The sequence below is a fragment of the Cololabis saira genome, chromosome 2 (assembly GCF_033807715.1).
Source record: "Cololabis saira isolate AMF1-May2022 chromosome 2, fColSai1.1, whole genome shotgun sequence".
NCBI classification, from domain to species: domain Eukaryota; kingdom Metazoa; phylum Chordata; class Actinopteri; order Beloniformes; family Belonidae; genus Cololabis; species Cololabis saira.
Window position 1 is genome coordinate 5,881,303 of NC_084588.1, and position 25,541 is coordinate 5,906,843.

At 40.8% G+C, this 25,541-nt stretch overlaps 2 protein-coding genes across 3 annotated transcripts; both read right to left on the reverse strand.

The window, feature by feature from the left end:
* Nucleotides 1-1,310: 1,310 nt before the first annotated feature.
* LOC133457509 (GTPase IMAP family member 7-like) lies at nt 1,311-14,133 on the reverse strand. Of its 2 annotated transcripts, none has more exons than XM_061736865.1 (3): nt 7,948-14,133; nt 5,991-6,081; nt 1,311-2,883 (listed from the first exon to the last, which is right to left on the reverse strand). In XM_061736865.1, exons 2-3 carry the CDS (start codon nt 5,995-5,997, stop codon nt 1,856-1,858), a joined length of 1,035 nt encoding a protein of 344 aa, XP_061592849.1. In that variant the 5' UTR covers nt 5,998-6,081; nt 7,948-14,133; the 3' UTR covers nt 1,311-1,855. The 2 variants fall into 2 exon arrangements, with proteins under 2 accessions (XP_061592849.1, XP_061592841.1); XM_061736857.1 differs by lacking the exon at nt 7,948-14,133 and adding an exon at nt 6,323-6,444.
* Nucleotides 14,134-16,778: 2,645 nt separating this feature from the next.
* On the reverse strand, nt 16,779-19,651 carry LOC133457489 (GTPase IMAP family member 9-like). The gene is made up of 3 exons (XM_061736824.1): nt 19,403-19,651; nt 19,074-19,161; nt 16,779-18,689 (listed from the first exon to the last, which is right to left on the reverse strand). Exons 2-3 carry the CDS (start codon nt 19,078-19,080, stop codon nt 17,329-17,331), a joined length of 1,368 nt encoding a protein of 455 aa, XP_061592808.1. The 5' UTR covers nt 19,081-19,161; nt 19,403-19,651; the 3' UTR covers nt 16,779-17,328.
* Nucleotides 19,652-25,541: the final 5,890 nt, after the last annotated feature.

Here is a 25,541-nt window from a genome sequence, read left to right on the forward strand (position 1 = left end):
AACCTCACGCACAAGCTCCGGCTCCTTCCCCCCCAGCGAGGTGACATTCCATGTCCCCACTGTGAGGGTTTTGGTCCAGGGATTGGGTCGTCGAGGCCCCGCCACGACTGCTACCCAGCCCACATGGCACCGGCCTGCCATGGTCCTTCCTGCGGGTGGTGGGCCTATAGGAAGGCGGGCCCACGTCGTCGTTTCGGGCTGAGCCCGGCCGGGTCCCACGGGCAAAGACCCGGCCACCAGGCGCTCGCCTACGAGCCCCAACCCCAGGCCTGGCTCCAGGGAGGGGCCCCGGTGACGCCGATCCGGGCGACGTAGCGGTCCTTTGATTTTTCTTCACCATGATGAGCTTGTGAACCGCTCTTAGTCTGGCCCGTCACCCAAGACCTGTTTGCCATGGGAGACCCTACCCCTTTTTTTTGTGTTATTCAGAAGTGTTTTTCATTTGGCCTCGGTTATGTACACATTTTGACTGAAAAAGGTGAGTTTAAAATAGTTGACACACACATAGAAGTATAAAACTGGGTAAAATCAGTGTATTTGATGAGCCTTGTTCTGACCCTTCATTTGTAGAAAATCTTGTTTAGAAGAAACTTGAAAGTAACTGTGCTACTTGAGTTCACCCAATGTCAGACCCCACGACCTGGTGAGTTCTAAAGGAATTGTTTTTTCTTCTCCATTATTATTTTATTTTAATGAAGATTGTGAAACACTGATTTGCGCATACACATGGTTTGATTAATAACTCTGATGAACTCCCACAAATAATAAGTCTCAGAGTAACCAAACACGTGCAATAAAAATCATCCAGCACCCTCTTTAATAATCATGTCTGCCTCACTCTGCTGCACCTCTCACTTTTGTACTTCCTTTTGTATAATTTTTTGTATTTTTTGTATAATTTGTCTGTTAAAATTGTATATAGGTTATACTTATACTTATTCTTATTTTTATTCAGAACTATCTTTCTTTTATCACTACCTCAAACTGCTGCACCTTAAAATGTTAAAATGTTTATACTGTAGATAGTAATACCACATTTGTTTATTGTTTATTTGTTTATTGTTTATTTTTAATACCAAGAGCGAAATAACCGAATCAAATTCCTTGTTGGACAATGTTCGAACCTGGCCAATAAAGCTGATTCTGATTCTGATTCTGATATACTATAAACCTATGGATGCCACATTTACTCATATCTCTATCCTCCTTTGTATACCTGTGTACCATACACAGGGCTAAAGCTGATAGTCGGCACTGGAAACCTTTACAGGGTTGTTGCCAAAAAGCAGGTCAGCAGGCTGGAGTATGTGCTCAAAAAGTGATGTTTATTAACAAAAATATTAATGAAACAAAGGCAAAAAACGAATCATAACATCAAACAAATAAAACCTGCAGCCTCACCGCCACCAGCCACCTAGTCTCTCACTTATTGACCACTGAATGGCATTTTACCTGCTCCTCCTCACACTGGAACATACCACCTACTCAGGTAAGTACACCGAACACCCCACAGTTGTAAACACATGATTTACATTTACTGCTGACAATTACAATTTACTATAAGATAACAAACCTGTAAACAAAGATTTACAGATGGGCAGATGGGAACAAGGGAAGTCAAGACAAAACGAAAACACAATGACATGGGTTTTAAAAATAAAACAGGAATCTAAATAGAAACTGTGACATCTCTGGGTTTCACCTGTTCAATTACAACATTTTTCAGACAGTTTATGTGTTGGTCTAGTGACCCCTATAGATTAAAGAAAAGAGAGAAGGCCTACACCTGAATATATGCACTAAAGAAATTAAGACTTATTTACATCATACATCTGGCAAAAGTGAAAGCAGATCTTCAGTCTATTTTTTTTAACAAAGGCATCTGGTCCTCTTTGCTTTCCTTTTGCTTTAGTTCCTTCTGTGTTTTTTCACATAAGTTTGTAAAACATCTGACAGCCGTGTTCTTTGCTGCCTCTGCCCCTGACTTTGCGTTCTCAGCTTCATTATATCCAAGTTTACCTCCATCTATTGCTCCTTTGACAGCAAACCCTGCTACCACTGCAACTCCTATACCAGTGGTTCCTGCAGCAACTACAGGTAATATTTCTATTGGGTCTTTTTCTCTCAGTACTTTGAGAACTTCAACAATCATTTCAGGCACACCGAACAGAGCTCCCAGCAAAACTCCTGTGGTGATAGCTGCAGCATACTTGAGAATTTCAAAAACTCTTTCTTCTCCTTGTTTTCTTCTCTCCACTTCCTTCAGCATCTCATTGGTGTAAACTTTGCCATCATTTTCAGTCACCATCCTGTTTATGGTGTCAAGAATCGCTTTCACCTGGAACTGGTTTGTCCTGTATTCATCTCCTGATTCTTTGTTCCAGTATTTATTATCGATGACGTGGCAGCGGCCGCCGCATTTCTCCACCAGCTCATGTGCAGTCTCATTCTGACTGATAAACTCCTCTATTTTCTTCCCTTCAGGGAGCTGGTCACCATGAGTGAAGACCACTACAGCATATTTCAGTGCTTCATCAGAGAAGTAACTGCGTATTTTATTAATAACATCCTTCTCCTGCTCTGTGAATCTTTCCCATTTAAGCACAATGGGAAAAGCATGAACCCCAGGAGCGCACTCTATAATACACTTAACTATCTCAGACTTCAGATCATCCTCAGACATGTTTGTGTCAAAGAAACCAGGAGTGTCAATCAAAGAGAAGTCATAACCATGAACAAGTTTGGTTTTGGTTTCACATGTTTTGGTTTCTGAGTTAAGACTATCATCTACTTTAAAGAGCGTCTCTCCACATATTGTGTTGGCGAAGCTGCTTTTCCCAGATCCAGTTTTTCCAAGCAGGGCAATGTTCCTAGTAGCAGATCCTAGAAGAGAATCATGTTTGTAAATCAGTCACATGTTTGCATCTGTTTTCCCCCATTACAGTATGAAAATATTATCCCCTAATATCAATCAGTGGAATAATTACTCAAACATATCAGAGCACGGTTCCCTACATGTTTCACATAGTTTACAGAGAAATAAATAAAGATGACATTCAATATGAACATTTTATAAAAATAAATGAAAGACAAACATTAAACATAAATCATCAACATCTTTGTGTTAAATATGTTTCTCTGTATTACAAACAAGTTATTTTGTGCTTGTTTAGCCATTTCATTCAATAGCTTTTATCTCTTTTATCTCGATATAGTACTTTTTGATTTCATTGATGACAGAGATGTTGAGTCATTTTAACCCTTTATGCGCTTAAGTTAGATCTACTAACACAGGACTGGGGGTCTTTATTTATAGAAAACGATATGGATTCTGCTTATGATACATTTTTAAGAATATTTAAAATATTATACGACAAGAACTGTCCACTAAAACGATATACCATAAGACATAATTACAGAGATAAACCGTGGATCACTAAAGGTCTACATAACGCAAGCAACAATAAAAATACCTTGTATAGAGAATTCATTAAATGGAAAACTAAAGAAGCAGAAAGCAAATATAAAAAATATAAAAACAAGCTAACAAATATAATGAGGAAATGCAAGAAAGATTATTATAGTAAACTATTAGATAACAATAAAAATTAAAGCTGCAAGCAGCGATGAACGGGCCCTCGCACTCACGGCCACCGCCATAAGCATATCCGAAATGACACCACCCACGACTTCCTATGTCAAAGCATTCAAAAGTTATAGCAGAAAAAAGGGACAACCAATCATAAGAAGGGGCGGGGCTAATTCAGGCCAATGAAGGTCAAGGACTCCATACAGAATCTGATGACACCACCCACGACTGTCTATGTCAAACCATTCAAAAGTTATAGCAGAAAATCGGGACAACCAATCAGAAGAAGGGGCGGGGCTAATTAAGGCTAAAGAAGCTCAAGGACTCAATACAGAGTCCAATGACACCACCCACAAATCTCTATGTCAAACTATTCAAAAGTTATAGCAGAAAATAGGGACAACCAATCAGAAGAAGGGGCGGGGCTAATTCAGTCCAATAAACGTCAAGGACTCAATACATAGTCCGATGACACCACCCACGACTCTCTATGTCAAACCATTCAAAAGTTATAGCAGAAAATAGGGACAACCAATCAGAAGAAGGGGCGGGGCTAATTTTTACCAATTATGGTCAAGGACTCAATACCGAGTCCCATGACGCCACCCACGACTCTTTATGTCAAACCTTTCCAAAGTTATGGCAGAGAAAAGTATTCTAGGGGGCGCTGTTGAGCCGTTAGGCCACGCCCATTAATACAAACCATGAAATATCAAATTTATCGCCAGGCCTGGCTTGCATGCAAAATTTGGTGACTTTTGGAGAACTATCAAATATGGACCAATCAGATGAAGGGGAGGCGCGCTTTTTGGCATCTAGCGTCGCCACGGTAACACTTTTGAATGAGAAAAGTAATGCGCATAGTCGCAAGATGGAGACGCACATTTTGATGTATAACACACCTGGGTGCACGTTACGGTTCGGGCCGTATTAATTGCCGAAGGAATGGCATAAATTGCGCCAAATTTACACAATTATTTCAAAATGGCTGACTTCCTGTTCGGTTTCGGCCATGGCGCCAAGAGACTTTTCTTTAAGTTGCGACATGATACAGGTGTGTAGCGATTTTCGTGCATGTACATCAAACCGTATTGTGGGGCTTGAGGCACAAAGTTTTCCGGGGGGCGCTGTTGAGCCATTTTGCCACGCCCATTAATGCAAACCATGAAATATCAAATTTATCGCCAGGCCTGGCTTGCATGCCAAATTTGGTGCCTTTTGGGGAACTATCAAATATGGACCAATCAGATGAAGGGGGGGTGCGCTTGTTGGCGTCTAGCGTCGCCACGGTAACACTTTTGAAAGAGAAAAGTAATGCGTGTAGTCGCAGGATGGAGACGCACATTTTGATGTATAACACATCTGGGTTCACGATACCGTTCGGGCTGAATTAACTCTCGAAGGAATGGCATATATTGCTCCAAAATTACGCAATTAATTCAGAATGTTCAAAATGGCCGACTTCCTGTTCGGTTTCGGGCATGGCGCCAAGAGACTTTTCTTTTAGTTGCGACATGATACAGGTGTGTACCAATTTTCGTTCATGTACGTCAAACCGTATTATGGGGCTTGAGGCGCAAAGTTTTTTCTGTCTGAACCAACCAGATGAAGGGTGGGCGCGCTTTTTGGCGTCTAGCGTCGCCACGGTAACGCTTTTGAAAGAGAAAAGTAATGCGTGTGGTCGCAGGAGGGAGACGCACATTTTGATGTATAACACACCTGGGTGCACGTTACGGTTCGGGCTGAATTAACTGCCGAAGGAATGGCATAAATTGCGCCAAAATTACACAATTAATTCAAAATGGCCGACTGCCTGTTCGGTTTCGGGCATGACGCCAAGAGACTTTTCTTTAAGTCGTCCCATGATACAGGTGTGTACCGATTTTCGTGCATGTACGTCAAACCGTATCGTGGGGCTTGAGGCACAAAGTTTTCAAGGGGGCGCTGTTGAGCCATTTTGCCACGCCCATTAATGCAAACCATTAAATATCAAATTTTTCGCCAGGCCTGGCTTGGGTGCAAAATTTGGTGACTTTTTGGGCACGTTTAGGGGGGCAAAAAGGCCTTCCTTTTGCCAGAAGAAAAAGAAAAAGAAAAAGAAAAAGAAAAAAAAAAATTCCTACAAATTCCTGAAGGTGCTCGGGCCCTAATAAGGGTTAGGATTACATAAGTCTACGACTTCCTCCTAATCCTTTTGAACATGTTTGGTTGCCTGTGAGGCTTATTGATTTGCTTTTTATTTATAAATATTTGTTTTTACTTGTCTATATATATATATATATATATATATATATATATATATATATATATATATATATATATATATATATATATATATATATATTTTTTTTTTAACCATGTTCAAATAAAGGATTCAGAATCAAAAGAATCAAAAACTCACCGTCCATGATTTTAGAAGTCAGAGTAAAATCGCCCTGAAACTGAGAGTCTTCTCCTGCTCTTCTCCGGTTGTAACTCGTCTGATCAAATCACTGCATCAAGATACAATAACAAGGACAAAAAAAGGTGATTAACTTCAGCTCGGACTTCTGGTTCCATGAGGTCTGCACCCTGCTTCAAAGATGTCAGATATCCAGTTCCTGTTTCTCACAGATATGCATTTGTTAAATCCGGTCTTGAGGGGTGGAAACATTCTCAACACCCACTTTAGTATAAAAACACATCATGTTGCATAAAAGATAGTGTTTCTTTCAGTCATTAGATTTTACTTACAGAAACTTTTGGGGACCGCAGTGAAGTTAGTTTTCAGTGGGATATTCGACAGACGCTCTGGGTAAACCTCTCATTCCCTCAGGGTCCAGTGCGGCTCTGAGCGAGCGTCTCGGCGGCTCTGAGTGAGCTGCTCCAACATTTCAAATGCACACATATTACAGACTTTACAGTAAACACAGGCACACAGAAAAGGGCTGAAGCTGTCCTGACTTCATGTTTTCAAAATGAAATGTGAGATATAAGCATAGATACTGTGTTTAAAGTTGATTAGGAGCTAACAAGCTATATATATTAAATATCAAAATGTATAAAAAATTATTAAACAATTTTAAATATAAAATCAAGAGGCGTATCTCACGCAGCCAGAGTGGTACTATGATCCAACACTGATTTTGAGTCAATTGAATGAAAACATGAAGTCAGGACACACTTCAGTCCTTTTCTGTGTGCCTGTGTTTAGTGTGAAGTCAAAGCGATGCTCTGCCTGAACTGTAACTGCAGTGAAGCAAGGAGGGCGCAATCCCACCACCCGAGAGACCAGAAGCCGACAAGGAAGAACCCGGGACCCAGGCCACCTGCAGCCACATGGAGGACCAGAAGAGGGCGGGAGGAAACCCCCCAGTCCCAGTCTAACTTTAAATGAATATCATCTTAGATGTTGTGAAATCTATATTTTCATTTTGAAAACTAGAATGATAATTGTCTTACTGTGAAATAAATATGGAAGCTATCAGAGATCTTTGTTAGTATTATATTATGTTTAAAATTAAGTAAGCAGAGAAAGTGTTATCATGTTGTTCTGAATCAATAAAGGTGAGCTTTCCTGACTTGATCTTGAAGTTCCCTACACAACTGTCAGATGTCGTTCGCACAAGTTCGGTCCTTGCTGTGTTCTTTGTCTCAACATGAGGTTTTACTTCAGCTCTTAAGTTTCATTTTCATTTTGCTTAAACCGACTTGGAGTGTTTTGGCAAGAAAGAGCATAACACGTTCTGCAACATACAGGCATGAAGGTAAAATACATTACTGCAGTATGTGAAATGTATGAAGAACACAAACATGAAACTATTTCTGACAAAATAAACCCAAGATAAATAGTATTCTCTGTTGACCTACAGACTGGTACACATTGGTGATATGTTGTCAAGCAAACTCATAATTCAGAGAAAGAGAAACTGGAGGATAAAACTTGATTCTGAAAGTAACTTGACAGCTTTTTTATTTTTAAATACATATGAAGGCAAACATTTCCTGTAACAATGCGGTTGATTCTCTCTTTCCTGTTCTGTTATTGTGGTGAGAGAACTGAAAATTACAGAAGAAAATGAGGATACATTCCCACTGTTCATCTTCAAGCTGTACAGTAAGCTTAAGACAAGTAAGTTATCAACGATTAACAACCTTAGGTCTAATATGAGGCTTTCAAAAGGGACGTCAGTTATGTGAATCGAAGTAGTTTTGTGTGAGAATCGGGGCCATTTAGAGTTTAATATTCAGATATTCAAAGAATAACACAGCTGCTGCATTTGGCTTCTTTACAAAACACATACCAACAAAGACATTATCCAGAAGAATATCTTTCAAATTGAAGAAAATGTGTAGATGTGGGACGGCAGAAGGTGCACCTTTAATGGCCTTTTAGGTAGAATAAGTTCTCCAATTGTTGACTTCATGTCGGATCACACAGATACTCAGATTCAGGCTCCTTTATTTTATTGGGACAACACAGAACTGACACGGTGGTGAGTAAAAGAGACAAGAGAAACAGAGAGACAATGAAGTGTGTTATTTGCAGCCATTAGATACGAAAATGTATTTTGAAATAGCAGCACGTTGAAGAAAAGAAGAGGAAAAACAAGCAAATGTATTGTAAATCTCACCATTAACTTCTGTTTGTTTGAAAAAAATGTAATCTACACTACGGAAGCTGTGTATTCATTGATTAATAATTAATAATCACCATACTGAAATCATTCAAACAGTTCTCAAATGTTGTGGCACAAGGTTTGTCTCTTCTATCTTATTGGTCCCTGCTGTGTGGTTTTACTGAGGCGCATGTTAGGTTTAAAACAACATTACATAAATTCATAATGAGGAAAGACACAAAGACTACCTTGGAATGGGTTTTAGCGAACTCCTGCAGGAGGGGGGAGAGCAACAGGAGTGCAGGGCAACTGCCCTCACTGAGAACTCCTGAGCTTCCCCAAAGATCCTCCCTCTAGAAGATGCTTTTATTAAGAAACTTTGACAGGAATTGATCATATGAGGACAATGCATAGTAAACAGTAGACAGTAGACATTGGGTAGTGGACAATGGGTGGAAGTGATAACGTTTGATTGAGTCCTGACATTACAGTGGTGACCTGTCACAGGACAGTTCAAAACCTAGTAGATCAGGAAGTGGCTGATGTGGCTTCTGTTAGCCACTCATGTGACAGTTTCACAATGACAAAACAAGTTCAAAGGTTGATTTACCTCACATTTCCCTACTCTTGTCAATTTGAAACTTCAACTAAAATCCGTCCATTAGGCTTAGAATAATAGCCTCATAAACATTTAAGGTCAAACATTTAAAAAATAGCTAGGGCTTATCGCGTAATTATATGTCAAGGGAGAGGCGAAAACCCGATTATATGGGGCAAAATTCCTCTCCGACCCTCCTAGTGAGCGATCACTCTGGCCAAGACACATAAAAGCTTAAAACATTTCACAGTAAACAAAATGAAACAATCTATACTCCAGTGTTATCATAAACAGGTTGTCCTCAGTTAGAGTTTGATGGAGTTGTTGGCAATACTGGACTAACTTCCTTAGTCCAGTGGATGGTTGGATGGTTCTTTGGATCATTGCACTTAGACACAGAATGATACACACAGAACAGTACAATGACAGTAATAATCGAAATCATAATCTAGCCATTATGTCAGTCCAGGGGCCGGAAGTCAGCCAGGACCCAAAAGTGGTCTCCTGCTGAGCGTCTATCTTCTGACACAACTTTGGCTAACTGACATAATTCGGCTATAGCTTTGGTAACATTAGCTTCAGCACCAGTTTACGAACCTACATCAGTGTAATCATATTACAACACAGCAATGCAAGTAAAGAGTTTAAGGAACAATTCCTAACATGTCAGCATGAGTCATTAGTGGAAAATTTTCTCACCAATCAGGATCTGGATCTGGTTTCAGCAGTTCCTGCTTGAGAGAGAGAGAGAGAGCAGAAACCAGCAGCCCACAAGAAGACGATTCTTATGTACAGTTCGACTAATGGCCGTCATTCAGGCCATGGCTTTCCTGAGCCTTAATTTACCAGGCCATTAGTTCACTCCAAGAACGAAATCCATATGAACAACTTCAAATGGATAGGTCCTTTCACGACACTGACCTCTCTTAGGCCTCATATTGCCTTGCATATTGTATCTGCAACATGTCGGAAAGACCCTACAAAAATTTTTTAAAGGGTATTTAGTATTTAATTCTTTGTGTACTATACTATTCATCCCTCCTGTTTGAGCTATGGGAAAAACTTCCCATGGCTCAATGTATCCACCAGGGGGAACAGGTTTTCGTGTCACCTAGAATTTGAGTTGTATTGTCAACAGAGGTGGGGGTCTCGTTGTCATCGCTGCCGAGTCCTGACTTCTTCCCAGATAAGTAAGTGGTTCTCCCACTTCTTGACCTATGCACCCTGGCAAGTCGGCAAGTCTGACTTAATGATTGTTCTAGGGACGGTTATCTCTACGTCCCAGAGAGATCCCCCAGATCCCCCCTCCCATCACCTTAGATTTAGAAGGGGGCAAAACCTGTTAAATTCTGTCTCCTATCTCAAGGACCACAGAACTCTCCTATTTCAAAATGTTCTCATTGCAATCCAAGTGGGTTATGGTTTAATGAAAGTAACACCACACAAAAACTGTCAGTGCAGCAACTCTCCTGCAACGTAAAAAAGTAGTCTTCAGTGAACTTATATATATATATATATAAACAATAAGTCATTGTCACAAAACGTTGGACTAAAAGGAAGCATTCTATCAAATAATGCCTTCTCAACTGTTGTTGAGCTCTATTGTAGCACGCCCAAAAGGAATACCAGAAAATTGTCTCCAGATTAATCATATAGTCTTCAGGAGATACTTAATCTTCTGTTTGCATGCTGTAATGCAAATGCATGCTTTTCTATGAAGACTTATAGAAGTCTTAAGAATTTTGTGGGATAAATTCCGATGTGTAAACTAAGCAGACAAAAACCCACTGAACTTTAAACACAAACTTCAGATCATCTGCATGTGGGTATTGTGTATTAGTGCATATGTGGAAATTACTTCTCCTCAAACTACACTAAGCAAACTTAATTGGTGCATTTCAGATGAACTCCAAACCTAAATGGTAGCAACACTGATCACAAATGTACACATTTTCAGTGTGAATAGGCTAGTATGCACTCAGAGTTCTTCTTTTCTAAAAAGATTGTTCAACGGGTTTGTTTCTTCTCCACACACTCCTTTCCGTGTAAAATGTCACTGACTGGCAAATGACAATAGGCTCATGAACACGCCTCACTCCACTGTATCCAAAACACAGCGGCGCCCATTTTACGGGACGAAACTAGGGCTGAAACGATTCATCGAATAATTCGAGTAATTCGATTATAAAAGATGATCGAGGAATTTTCTCTGCCTCGAGGAATCGTTTAATTTCACCATCTCAAAGCCTCGTATTAGATGTCACTGATGCACCAGACTGATACCGAGGCCCTTCACCATCAGCCGAACCTGACAATTTACCCTCTTGAATTAAGCTTAGCTTTCTATGCTGCAATTCCAACTTATCCCTCTCAGTCTTTTGCCTCATCTCTTCCAAAGCCAGTTCTAGCTGCCATTCATGTTTTTGCTTTAACAACAAAAGTTCCTTTTGTTGCTCAAAACTCAAAACAGTATCTGCAGAAACTGAAGAACGAGTCCCCACACCAGGTTTAAGAATTCCTTTCTCCAACAAACCTGCCTTCACACTGACTTTAACAGACTCCTTTAATTTTCTATCTGGTACCTCAAGCTCATACTTCTCAGCAATTAGCAGCAACTGGTCCTTAGTACACTGATCTAATAGTGCTGCTGACAGCGAATCAACAAATTCATCCACTACAGATGCCATGCTACACTATCTACACAAAGTGACAAAGAAAAAATAAATAAATCAATACTTTAAGTGTTGGAACCACAAACAAAGCCTGGGGGAAGAAATAAACAAGGAAAAAATGTAAACCCAAAAGTAAAGAACCAAAAGGAGATGGAGATCCCGGCCAAAAAGAACAAAAGAGGGGTAAGCACAGGGCCAGCCACGCAATGGGCCGTCGGACCATGCACTTTCCCCACTAAAGAAAAACCAGGTAAATCTATAACCTTAAACAAAACCGATAACAGGACTACCGGCAATCTCCAACTCAAACTAAAATAAGAAAACTCTGTCAATATGGACAGAGGAAAACACACCTTCCCCAAGACCAGTCTCAAAGTTCCAACCCTCACCTTATTTATTGCAACCAAAGCATTACAAACCACAAAAACAAAACTTAAGGACAAATGCTCTACTACTCCCAAACTCCACCGACCAAAACCTCCTTCAAAACTGAAAATCAGGAAGAGAAGAATCACATGTGGAACTCCCAACACTGGCACCTAACTAATTGGCTTCAACAGGTGCTACCAATAAGCCACTCTGAAACCAAATAACTTCAAATACAACTACGGCCAAACTAAAATTCCTAACAGGAACACAAACCATATGCCAGCATCAAAAACCAATAGTCAGACCAAAGGACGAGCCCCCATTTTGTCACACACCGGGCCAGTTAGTGACAAAGAGGGAGTCCACACATGAGTCACCAAATTCAAAAATGTAATTTATTAAATTAAAAATTAAATCAAAACAAACCAAAAGTATATGTAGGTTTAAATGTAGAGTGTCAGTCATGTATGCTATGTGGGTGAATGAAGTATGCTGAGTGCAAGTATTGTGCAGGAGGAAAGAATACTTAGTACCCCATTGGCAGGTGGAAACCCAGAACCAGCCCCTAGATACCCTGGCTCCCACACACACACACACACACACACACAGGTGAGGCCAATTGGGATGACGACCTGCACCAACTTCCATCCAGGAAGCAGAATGGCCAATCAGGAGGGAGAGGGGCAGGCCGTCACAGGCCCCGACTACATTTAATGCAACACAACACGCTGACGCTGCGCCCAAAATAGATCCATGCCTGTGCCTACATCCATGCGCTGCGCACGTTAAAGAGGGAAGAAAGAGGCGGCGGGCATGTTTGATTTTTGTAACATGCCATACTCAGGCAGTCTGTAATGGCCCTGACGGGAGACACATGTAGCTCAGTGCTTAACTTTTATTTTTAATCCACGCTATATTCTTCTGGTCTCTTCTCCTATGTCCCCCCTCTAAAGCCAAAATCATTGTTCCGCATTAAATCGACCCAGAGCCTACGCCGCAGCCTACGCCGCTCTCTGGCAAGGGCGGAGAGCGCCGGTCCGGCTGGCGGTGCTGCGCTGCCATGCAGGCTCTGTTGCCACGGCTACGCAGCGACGCGCCCCATTCTACGTTGTTGTAACGTGGAACCATAAATCAGCCCTTACCCGGTACATAAACCTCTGTTCCCGCTACAGTTTTAACTAAAAGAAAAGGCAGAAAATGTCAGACAAATAAAAACGTAATAAAGCTAAACTGGGTAGTTTTCAATTTTAGCTCTGTAATCATTCATGGATAAAACAATTAGCGCTGGTGCCTAATGTGCTCCAATACAGCAGGTCTCATAATTTTATTTTGAACACTGCCAATCAGGGGCGCCGAAAAGGGGGGTAAAGGATACGGATTATAGGGGCCCATGATTGAGGGGGGCCCAGAGAGGCCCCTAATGATGATCAAAATTATAATAAAGAAAAATAATGACACTAAGTTATTAAATCACAAATAATCACAAATGTTTTATTTTCAATGCCCTGGTAACAATAAATTTATTTGTTTGGAAACATCAACGCCTGCAGCCCCCCCAAGCTGTTCTCATTCAATAATAGTTGATCTCCCCTCTGTCAAAATGATGCCTCATTCTGAACAGAGTCAAGTTGAAACGTTGCAAAAGGAAGCTTGACTCAGTCAATGTTATATATTTGCCATTCTTCCATATATTAAGTTCTACATAAACGATGAGAAATCATATATGACCATTTTGTATTTTGATGGTGTTTTTGCTGAGATTTTTACATTTCCAGATTTTCTCTCCACTGATTATAATTTCTATTTTTTCAAGAGTTTATTTCCAATTTAAAAATCGGTGTTGCAGCAAATAAATGAATCAAAATGAATTCCATTGTATTCAGAGTGCTCAGTTCTTCCCCTACTGTCATGTTGCTCTTCTTTAACAAATATGGTAATGATAGTCAAAAATACCATTAAAATGCATTGTATGTAAAATAGCATCAACAAATTTCGCCGCTGTGTTGGGGGGCCCGGTAAAGATTATTTTCATGGGGCCCAAAATCCCTAGCGGCGCCCCTGCTGCCAATACTCTCACTTAAAACTTAACTAGAACTTAAAATTAGCTTGACACAAATGAAAGTTCAATTGAAACACGTGGAAAAAACACCCAACCTTTTAAGTTATGTGTGACACCAGGTGCAATGGCATTTCTAGGTTAGAAACAAGGATCTTCAACATCAACAAGGTCTTCAAATGCACAGCCATGAACCCACTGTACCACATAACTTAGTCTTAGTGATGTCAACTAACATCTAACAGCTTATGTATATTTATAATTTTTCTTTAACTAAACAAAAATATGTTTTATCCGATTACTCGATTAATCAATGGAATTTTCAGTAGAATACTTGATTACAAAAATATTCCATAGCTGCAGCCCTAGATCAGTATCAGACTTCAAGACATACACAGTAAAGACAAATTATTGATTTGTTTCACACTCATGTCACAGTCACCTTTCCATACGATTAAAACATACATAGACCAAAAACAGTATTACAAAAGTAATCTGCAATCATTCAACAGTGAATTAACCCCATTTGACAATTCTACATCACTACACCTTCATTCAGGGCTTAGAATGATAGAAAACTATATTACTCAATTTCTCTGCCTCCTCAAGAGGGGAGTTTCTCACTTGAAACACTAAACAAAACACCCTCTGAAGCTCTTGTGTTTTCCAGCAGACAAAAAGTCTCCTTTGTAGACACAAATCCAAATACAGTTATTTGTATCATTTTAACAAACATTTCCCCATAGAAAATTTAACACTCACCAGTCTCCAAATGAGAAGACACTCCCTCTGGATCCACCAAGCCTCATCCCATGCAGCTTCTCGTAGCACTTCTTACACAAACAATCTGATCTGCAGCTGATTACACACTCTGCTGTAGCCGTTTATACACACAGACAAAGAGCTGCAGCTTGTCACGACCTTTGGACTGCTGCAGGTTTGCAGCAGGCTCTCTCATCCACTTCCCAATTTCCCATCAAATCACATCTCTTATACCATTCTATTTCACAACTTTCCCATTTCTTTCTTTTTACTCTTGCTGGAACCTTGTCCCATTTTGAACATTTTGATCAGTTTTTTCTTTTAGCCTTAAATTAATTGATTTTCAATCTTTTAAAGTTCCTGTATATTATTTTGCACAATATTTTTTCACAAGCTTTTATTTCCTAGTTGTTAGGGACGTCTCCCATATTAAGCATCTTTTAGAAATTATTTTAGGCATAAGTTTCAGTTTAACCACGCATCTGCTATTTTAGCCAGCTATTTTTCTTAACTTTAAGTTTCTTTTAGCTCATAAGTTTCCCTTTTTCACAGTTTTGCACTGATCTTTTCAGTAAACAATTGAAACTTGACTTCACAATTTTAGAAACCACAACATTGTCCATAAACAGTTTCAGTCATGAACATTAAACAAGAACATTAGACAAAACACACATTGGCCAAAACAAACATACACAAAAAACCTAAAACCCCATTCCAAATAGAAACCTCCTCTCGTTGGGTCCCCAGACCCGTGGGTGTTGGTGAAGTCCATGACTTCTCCACAGTGGTCCCAGACCACAGGCTAACCCCATTAGCCCCATAACCCCATCTATTAAAGTAACACATTTAAATACCCTAAGTATTTATCGAGAGGAGCATTTCTTACCCAGTCCCAGATGCCCTCCCTGGCTCGAGGAACCCCGTCACCGGGCATCGTCCTGACGCCTCAGATGTTGGGGTCTCGGGTTTCGGACACCAAAAATGTTAGGTTTAAAACAACATTACATAAATTCATAATGAGGAAAGACACAAAGACTACCTTGGAATGGGTTTTAGCGAACTCCTGCAGGAGGGGGGAGAGCAACAGGAGTGCAGGGCAACTGCCCTCACTGAGAACTCCTGAGCTTCCCCAAAGATCCTCCCTCTAGAAGATGCTTTTATTAAGAAACTTTGACAGGAATTGATCATATGAGGACAATGCATAGTAAACAGTAGACAGTAGACATTGGGTAGTGGACAATGGGTGGAAGTGATAACGTTTGATTGAGTCCTGACATTACAGTGGTGACCTGTCACAGGACAGTTCAAAACCTAGTAGATCAGGAAGTGGCTGATGTGGCTTCTGTTAGCCACTCATGTGACAGTTTCACAATGACAAAACAAGTTCAAAGGTTGATTTACCTCACAGCGCATTCCCACTAACAGGAGTTAAGGGAAAATCTGCCAGACAGGAACCTCTAACACGGCTGACCTTCCCCTACAGCCGGCATGTCTCCATTACATTGTGGTGCAAGACCAACTGGCCATGACATCATTTGAAGTCACAAAAAAATTATTTTGAGCCCACTTCATAGGTATTTATGGCCTTGATTTATTTATTTATTTCCAATATCTTCTCTGGGGCTCCATATATTCAGAAGTGAAACCAACTTTTTTTGTGTTATTCAGAAGTGTTTTTCATTTGGCCTCGGTAATGTACAAATTTTGATTGAAAAAGGTTAGTTTGAAATAGTTGACACACACATAGAAGTATAAAACTGGTTAAAATCAGTGTATGTGATGAGTCTTGTTCTGACCCTTCATTTGTAGAAAAAATCTTGTGTTTAGAAGAAACTTGAAAGTCACTGTACTACTTGAGTTCACCCTATGTCAGACCCCACGACCTGGTGAGTTCTAAAGGAATTGTTTTTTCTTCTCCATTATTATTTTATTTTAATGAAGATTGTGAAACACTGATTTGCGCATACATATGGTTTGATTAATATACTATAAACCTATGGATGCCACATTTACTCATATCTCTATTCTGCTTTGTATACCTGTGTACCATACACAGGGCTAAGCTGAAAGTCGACACTGGAAACCTTTACAGGGTTGTTGCCAAAAAGCAGGTCAGCAGGCTGGAGTATGTGCTCAAAAAGTGATGTTTATTAACAAAAATATTAATGAAACAAAGGCAAAAAACGAATCATAACATCAAACAAATAAAACCTGCAGCCTCACCGCGAGCAGCCACCTAGTCTCTCACTTATTGACCACTGAATGGCATTTTACCTGCTCTTCCTCACCCAACTGGAACATACCACTACTCAGGTAAGTACACCGAACACCCCACAGTTGTAAACACATGATTTTTCATTTACTGCTGACAATTACAATCTACTATAAGATAACAAACCTGTAAACAAAGATTTACAGATGTGCAGATGGGAACAAGGGAAGTCAAGACAAAACGAAAACACAATGACATGGGTTTTAAAAATGAGACAGGAATCTAAATACAAACTGTGACATCTCTGGGTTTCACCCGTTCAATTACAGCATTTTTCAGACAGTTTATGTGTTGGTTTAGTGACCCCTATAGATTAAAGAAAAGAGAGTAGGCTACACCTGAATATATGCACTAAAGAAATGAAGTAATTATAGGATTTAAATGATTCAATATCTCATACAACTTACTTACATCACACATCTGGCAAAAGTGAAAGCAGATCTTCAGTCTTTTTTTTACCAGAGGCATCTGGTCCTGTTTTCTTTCCTTTTGCTTGAGTTAATTCATTCGTTTTTTCACAGAACTTTTTAACACATCCGTCAACTGTGTTCTTTACTGCCTCTGCCACTGTCTTTGCATTCTCAGCTTCATTATATCCAAGTTTAGCTCCATCTATTGCTCCTTTGAGAGCAAACAATCCTGTAACCGCTGCAACTGTTATACCAGCGGCACCTCCTGCACCTGTTATACCAGTGGCACCTCCTGCAACTCCTACACCAGTGGCACCTCCTGCAACTCCTACACCAGTGGCACCTCCTGCAACTCCTACACCAGTGGCACCTCCTGCAACTCCTACACCAGTGGCACCTCCTGCAACTCCTACACCAGTGGCACCTCCTGCAACTCCTACACCAGTGGCACCTCCTGCAACTCCTACACCAGTGGCACCTGCTGCAACTCTTATACCAGTGGCACCTGCTGCAGCAACTCCAGATAATATTTCTATGGGTTTTCCTTCTCTCAGTACTTTGAGAACTTCAACAATCATTTCCTGCACACCGAGCAGAGCTCCCAGCAAAACTCCTGTGGTGATAGCTGCATTATACTTGAGAATTTCAAAAACTTTTTCTTTTTCCTCATTTCTGATCTCTTCCCTTGACAAAGATTCTGATGACTCCCGATTGGCTTGTTGTATTCTTCTCTCCACTTCCTTCAGCATCTCATTGGTGTAACCTTCGCCACCATTTCCAGTCACCATCCTGTTTATGGTGCGAAGAATCGCTTCCACCTGGAACTGGTTTGTCCTGTATTCATCTCCTGATTCTTTGTTCCAGTATTTATTATCGATGATGTGGCAGCGGCCGCCACATTTCTTCACCAGATCACTGACACTCTTATTCTGACTGATAAACTCCTCTATTTTCTTCCCTTCAGGGAGCTGGTCACCATGAGTGAAGACCACTACAGCATATTTCAGTGCTTCAGCAGAGAAGCAACTGTGTATTTTATTAATAACATCCTGCTCCTGCTCTGTGTATCTTTCCCATTTAAGCACAATGAGGAAAGCATGAACCCCAGGAGCGCACTCTACGATACACTTAATTATCTGAGACTTCAGATCATTCTCAGACATGTCTGTGTCAAAGAAACCAGGAGTGTCAATCAAAGAGAAGTTATAACCATGAACAAGTTTGGTTTTGGTTTCACATGTTTTGGTTTCTGAGTTAAGACTATGATTTACTTTAAAGAGCGTCTCTCCAAATATTGTGTTGGCCAAGCTGCTTTTCCCAGATCCAGTTTTTCCAAGCAGGACAATCTTCTTAGTAGCAGATCCTAGAAGAGAATCATGTTTGTAAATCAGTCATGTATTTGCATCTATTTTCCCCCATTACAGTATGAAAATATCATCCCCTAATATCACTCAGTGGAATAATTACTCAAACATATCAGAGCACGGTTCCCTACATGTTTCACATAATTTACAGAGAAATAAATAAAGATGACATTCAATATGAACATTTTATAAAAATAAATGAAAGATAAACATTAAACATGAATCATCAACATCTTTGTGTTAAATACGTTTCTCTGTATTACAAACAAGTTATTTTGTGCTTGTTTAGCCATTTCATTCAATAGCTTTTATCTCTTTTATCTCGATATATAAGTACTTTTTGATTTCATTGATGACAGAGATGTTGAGTCATTTTAACCTACCGTCCATGATTTTAGAACCAGAGTAAAAACGCCCTGAAACTGAGTCTTCTCCTGCTCTTCTCCGGTTGTAACTCGTCTGATCAAATCACTGCATCAAGATACAATAACAAGGACAAAAAAAGGTCATTAACTTCAGCTCTGACTTCTGGTTCCATGAGGTCTGCACCCTGCTTCAAAGATGTCAGATATCCAGTTCCTGTTTCTCGCAGATATGCATTTGTTAAATCAGGTCTTGACAGGTGGAAACATTCTCAACACCCACTTTAGTATAAAAACACATCATGTTGCAAAAAAGATAGTGTTTCTTTCAGTCATTAGATTTTACTTACAGAAACTGTTGGGGACCGCAGTGAAGTTAGTTTTCAGTGGGATATTCGACAGACGGTCTGGGTAAACCTCTCATTCCCTCAGGGTCCAGGGCGGCTCTGAGCGAGCGTCTCCGCGGCTCTGAGTGAGCTGCTCCAACATTTCAAATGCACACGTATTACAGACTTTACAGTAAACACAGGCACACAGAAAAGGGCTGAAGCTGTCCTGACTTCATGTTTTCAAAATGAAATGTGAGATATAAGCATAGATACTGTGTTTAAAGTTGATTAGGAGCTAACAAGCTATATATATATATTAAATATCAAAATGTATAAAAAATTATGAAACGATTTTAAATATAAAATCAAGAGGCGTATCTCATGCAGCCAGAGTGGTACTATGATCCAACACTGATTTTGAGTCAATTGAATGAAAACATGAAGTCAGGACACACTTCAGTCCTTTTCTGTGTGCCTGTGTTTAGTGTGAAGTCAAAGCGATGCTCTGCCTGAACTGTAACTACAGTGAAGGAAGGAGGGCGCAATCCCGCCACTCGAGAGACCAGAAGCCGACAAGGAAGAACCCGGGACCCAGGCCACCTGCAGCCACATGGAGGACCAGAAGAGGGCGGGAGGAAACCCCCCAGTCTCTAACTTTAAACTAATATCATCTTAGATGTTGTGAGATCTATATTTTCATTTTGAAAACTAGAATGATAATTGTCTTACTGTGAAATAACAACCCAGTCTCACAGAAAAACGTGGTACAGGCTACGTTGGTCCACATTGCAAAACGTAGCAATGTTTACGATTTGCCCTCCTAAAACGTGAGATGAGAACGTTTTCCGTGGCCCATTCATTTTAATGGTTTCTTAGGTTTCGTTTCTGTCACGTGACTTTCAAGTTTTCAGCTGTGGAGGAAAAATAAAATTGCTGCCATTTCTTTGATTCTCGGTCTAAATTGCAATATTTTAAGATAGTTTCGCCATTAAAAGTAGATTTTATCATATTCATAGCAAGAAATATTGAAATTTCACAATATTTGTGTGTCTGTTTACCTCACGTCAAGACCTGCACCTTTTTTTTTTTTTTTTTTTTAAACTTACTTACTTCCGTGGCTCTCTCGCGGTAAAAACTTCTTCTTATAATTACGCGCGGCCCATTCTGACACCATGTGTTGTCTGTCTTAATATATATGTACTGTATATAGCAGATGAGGCGTGTAGCTGGTCTCATCAAGACGTTTATTCCCAGACCGCTATAATCAACGCCTGTGGCTGCCATGGCAACAACAACAACTGACACTTCCAGCTGGCGCTCTGCTGAAGCTACTGCGCATGTGCTAAGCACCTAGGGCATGCTGGGTAATGGAGTTCCTACACAGTAATCCATACAGAAACCAAGTGGCTTATATGCTATTTTAATTACTTTTAATATTAGGTAGTTGTGTGAACTGTTAAGATATTATATTCTGTATAACTTTAGATGATATTATTTCAACATAGAACAACATAAAACGGCTTTTAGTGTCCCCAGGGTCACACATTTCTTCTTTGAATTTCAGCACCCCGTGTTTTTGTGAGACAACCCGGAAATTATTGCTCGCAAAAAGCATGTTGTTTTTTTATTATACCTTTTATTTGACAAGGCAATCACTAAATTAATTAATTTTATGCTGCGTAAATGCAACCTATAAATAATTATCCATACGTTCCTTAGAATATATTGGACACTGGACAATGTAAACCTTTTTTTTGGTAATGAATTATCTCTGGCTTGACAGGTCGCCAGATCGTTTAGTGTATGTGGTGGTTTTATTTTGGAGGGGTGCAGCGTAAGCAATAATATTAAGACTTATGACCTGAACAGCTGGGCTGGGGTGCACTGGGCTGGTCAGCTGGGCTGGCAGGAGGTGCACATGGACTGCTGGGCCGGGGTGAATTCTGATCGGTAGCTGGGCCGGAATCCAATGGACATGGGCGGTCTGTTGTTGAGGCTGGCCTAAATGCGCTCTCTGGGAATACGTCTGGGTTGAACGGAAAAATCCCGCTCTTCCTGAACCCTGCCTGTATGTTGCTCTGGGTCATCGCGAGCGGGAAGGCTGTGGACACAATTTGGGGGATGTCATAGATCACCATCGTTTTCCCAGGGTTGAACTGCATCCAGGCAGTGGAGGCAGTGTTGACGTATGCCTTCAGCGGGCCGTAGACGGACACATCCAGGGGTTGGAGGCGATGGGAGCAATGTGGTGGGAAGGACAGCATGACGATCCCATTCTCCTTGGCGTATGTCAGTCCCTCTACAGAGAGGTGGGAGCTGTGATTGTCCAGGAGGAGCAGGCATGGCCTCTCCTTGGTGCACTTCGTGTGCATCACAAAGTGTTTGAGGAAGTCAACGAAGTGGTGTTCCTTCATCCATCCACTCGGATTCGCCCCACCTGCACTCTCGGTGGGGGCATGACCCAGCCAGTGGCTCTTGAAATTCACCCGTGGAAAGATGAAAAAGGGAGGGATGGTGTTGCCAGTAGCTGACACTGCACAGGAGAGAGTGACCAGGGTCCCTCTCTCTGCCGAGGTCAATGATCCAACCTGTTTGAAGCCTCGCCTTGCTACCACCTTGTTGGGCCGGTGTACTGTCGTCACTCCAGTCTCATCCATATTCCAGATGGACTGGGGCTGAAACCCGTATCTCACCACCACCTCTCTTAAATTGGTGAAGAACAGGCCAACAACATTGGTCTGAACCGGAGCAGCTGGTCCAGTTCAGGACAGCTCCAGGAGGATCCTCTTGGTATCTGAACCGGCTGATGGTCCAGTCTTAGTCCTGGACCAGCAGATCAGTGTGGTCCCTGAAGACTCGCTCCTGATCCTGCCATCAGCAGGTTCCTCTAACGGAGCCAAAGCTCCATCAGGATTTACAGGTTCCATCGTTGAGCTCCTGCCTCTAGTTGTGTGTTCAGATCATGTGGTTGGTTGTGAGATTGTTGCAGCTCCACTCTTGTGTAACTTATCTGGTGATGTGGGGCTGTCGTGTCCTTGTGGTCATGTGGTCGTGAACTTATTGTTGACGTTAAGTTTCTTCATATTCTGCACTTCACTGCATCACCAGTGAGTGTCGCCAACGTCCAAAACCTCAGAAAAGTGCGTGAACCAGCCCTAATGTGTGAGTGAAGGACCGCAGCTTTCTACGTTTACGTCATTCTTTGTACATCCGACCGTGAGCGTTGAAAGTGGCGTACGCACGTTTTTTGTGCGCCGCACTCTTAGTACATAAGGCCCCTGGTCTGCTCAAAGTTCAGTGATGAGGAGCTCACTTCGTGGGCTCCACTGAACTATTTGTTATAATTTTGATTATTTAATTCTTTATTGATTTCATTAAATATTCAAATTTTTTGAGATTTTTTATTTGGGGTTTTCATCAGCTGTGGGCCATAATCATCAAAATTATAACATATAAAGGCTTGAAATATCTCACTTTGCATGTAGTTGGAAATAATACATTTGTTTCACCTTTAGTTGAATTTACTGAAACGAATTAAGTTTAGCAATATATTCTAATTTTCCGACCTTCACCTGTATATTATGACCAATAAATAAGAGCATAATATATGTCCCATATCATACCATATCAAGCTCATGGGATGTTTCAGGTATGAGGAACTGTGCAACATATGCCTGGCTCCTCTGGGAGGTTATTGTGTAGGTTCCCTGCAGCATGCTGTCTGACACCTCCGGGAGACCCCTGTCTCCTCTTTTAGGACGAGGTTTGGTGTCTGTTTCCTCTTTTAGGACGAGGTTTGGTGTCTGTTTCCTCTTTTAGGACGAGGTGGGGTGTCTGTTTCCTCTTTTAGGACGAGGTGGGGTGTCTGGAGCCTCTGTAGACATCTTGACTTGACTTTTTTTTAAATTTAAAGCCGCACGTGTCGGTGCAGTGAGCAGCAGTGAGAGGTAAAGGCTGATTTATGGTTTCGCGTTAGACCAACGCAGAGCCTACGCCGTACGTTGCGTACCCTACGGCAGGGGTTGTAGCAACTCATAATGTAATAACGGCTCATAATGTAATAACAGCTCATAATGTAATAACTTAAATGTAATAAAAGTTCATGATGTAATAATCGGCTCATAATGTAATAAAATCATGAGCGCATAACGTAATAACGGCTTTGCGCATAATGTAATAACGTAATAACTTATTACATTATGAGCTTTACTGGCACCGCTCATAATGTAATAACAGCTCATAATGTAATAATGCAAACAGCATGGGTTTCAGTGCATTAGTAAAATAAATTAGTGAAACCAAGTATTATTTAATAGTAATTGCATTCTCACATTTTATTATCTAAGATTTATAAAGTTGAGTCATTAGGTGGGACCCATGTTAGTTATTTGTGGCCCTTTGCGAATGCCATGCTAACTTCCACTGTCTGATTGTTTGCAGGTAAACAGTGCTATTTGTGAATTCCAAAGTTCAATTAATATCTTCGTTAAACCAAGCCATCCACCTTATGTTTTAGCTGGCAGCTGAATTCTCATGTACAAGCCCTGTGGAGAAAAAAAGAAAAGTAGCTAATCTACCACAGTCCCCAGTAAACCACACAAAAAATTAATGTTGATTTAATTCTTTATAGTGTTTTCTACTGAGCAAACACCTTATCATCAAGCAAGTTTCCTCTGCTCCACGTTTTTAATAGGTCATATGGCTCTATCAACCAGCAACAGGTAGAGGTTCATCAAGGACCTGTATCATACTGTATAGGTGCATAACATGCTAAAATATAAGCAGATATCCTATTTGTTGAAAATAAATCAACATTTACATTAATTTAGTGATCCTGAAAATTTAAAAAAAGGAATCAATGAATTTTGTTTCATTCACAGAAAAGGAACAATGAGACTGGGCATAACAATTTTGGTCCTGTTCATACTGGCCCTTTGGGTTAGTAACGTTCAAGGCCATGGAAATCGAGTGATGGATGATGAGACATATGATGTCATTGTTAAAGCAATGAGAGGAGAATATCACATTCCTGTAAAAGAAAGAACAAGGGTCCAGGGAAATTTACCTTTTTAATACAAAAACTGCTACATACATACTAACTAAATAATTAACATGAACAAATATGGTCTTTGCCTTAACGAAATATAATAAAATACGTTCACTCATGCACAACGCATGTCAGTATTGAGTAATTCCACAAGATGGTGGCACACGCACATGCTTACTCTTGAACACAAAGAAAAACATACTTTTTAACTTAATAAAACATCACAAAAATATTCTCCTCAAAGCTAAAACATATTAAGAAATTATTGAGTACCGTTGTAGGGTTAAACTTAACACATACCTGGAAAATAAATGATAAATGATCACGCCGCGCTCGCTCTCCCCCGTTGGTGGGCGCACACCAAGTAATCAATCCTTGATACTGGCGGATCCAAGCCGACTCTGAGCGCAGACCAAGTAATCGATCCCTTATCCTGGAGGATTTAAACCTACTTTGTGCAAAATAAAGGATCTTCTCCATAAATACACACCTTACTATTACACGTGCAGCTAGCTGAGTGTCTTATTCTCCTCTTTTATGGAGCTCCTTCCTCTTGGCCCCCTCCTCCACCGGCTGGCAGTCAGTAACAACTGACTAATGCATTAGCGCCACCACATGGTCGGGAGTTGATATGCAGTCCCGCGGCCCTTGCGGCCCACACGTAAAAAACTGAATTTTCTTGCGGCCCTCTAGGGGGCACTCGCAGCCCACATTTGGGCTGCGGCCCTATGGTTAAGAAAGACTGCCCTACGGCGTAGGCTCTGCGTCGATTTAACGCAGAACCATAATTTAGGCTTAACTAGGCAACGGAGCGCAAAGGGGCGGGCCGTCTGCAGGGCAGGTAGAGAGCGCACCAACACATGTTGCTGTCTTTAATATATCCTGTCCTTTATTTTGTTCATTATTGTTAGTTCTTTGTTCCTGTGTGTGCGAGTGTGTGAGTGACAGACGTGCATGGGATAATTGTGAAATACGGAATAAACTGCGTTCCGTATTGAACCAATACGGAACGCAACTTTTAATTCCCAATTACGTAACAATTCCGTATTTCAAGGGACGGGTGGCAAGCCTATAGTAACGTAACATGGTGTCAGAAGCATCGGCGTCGCCAGA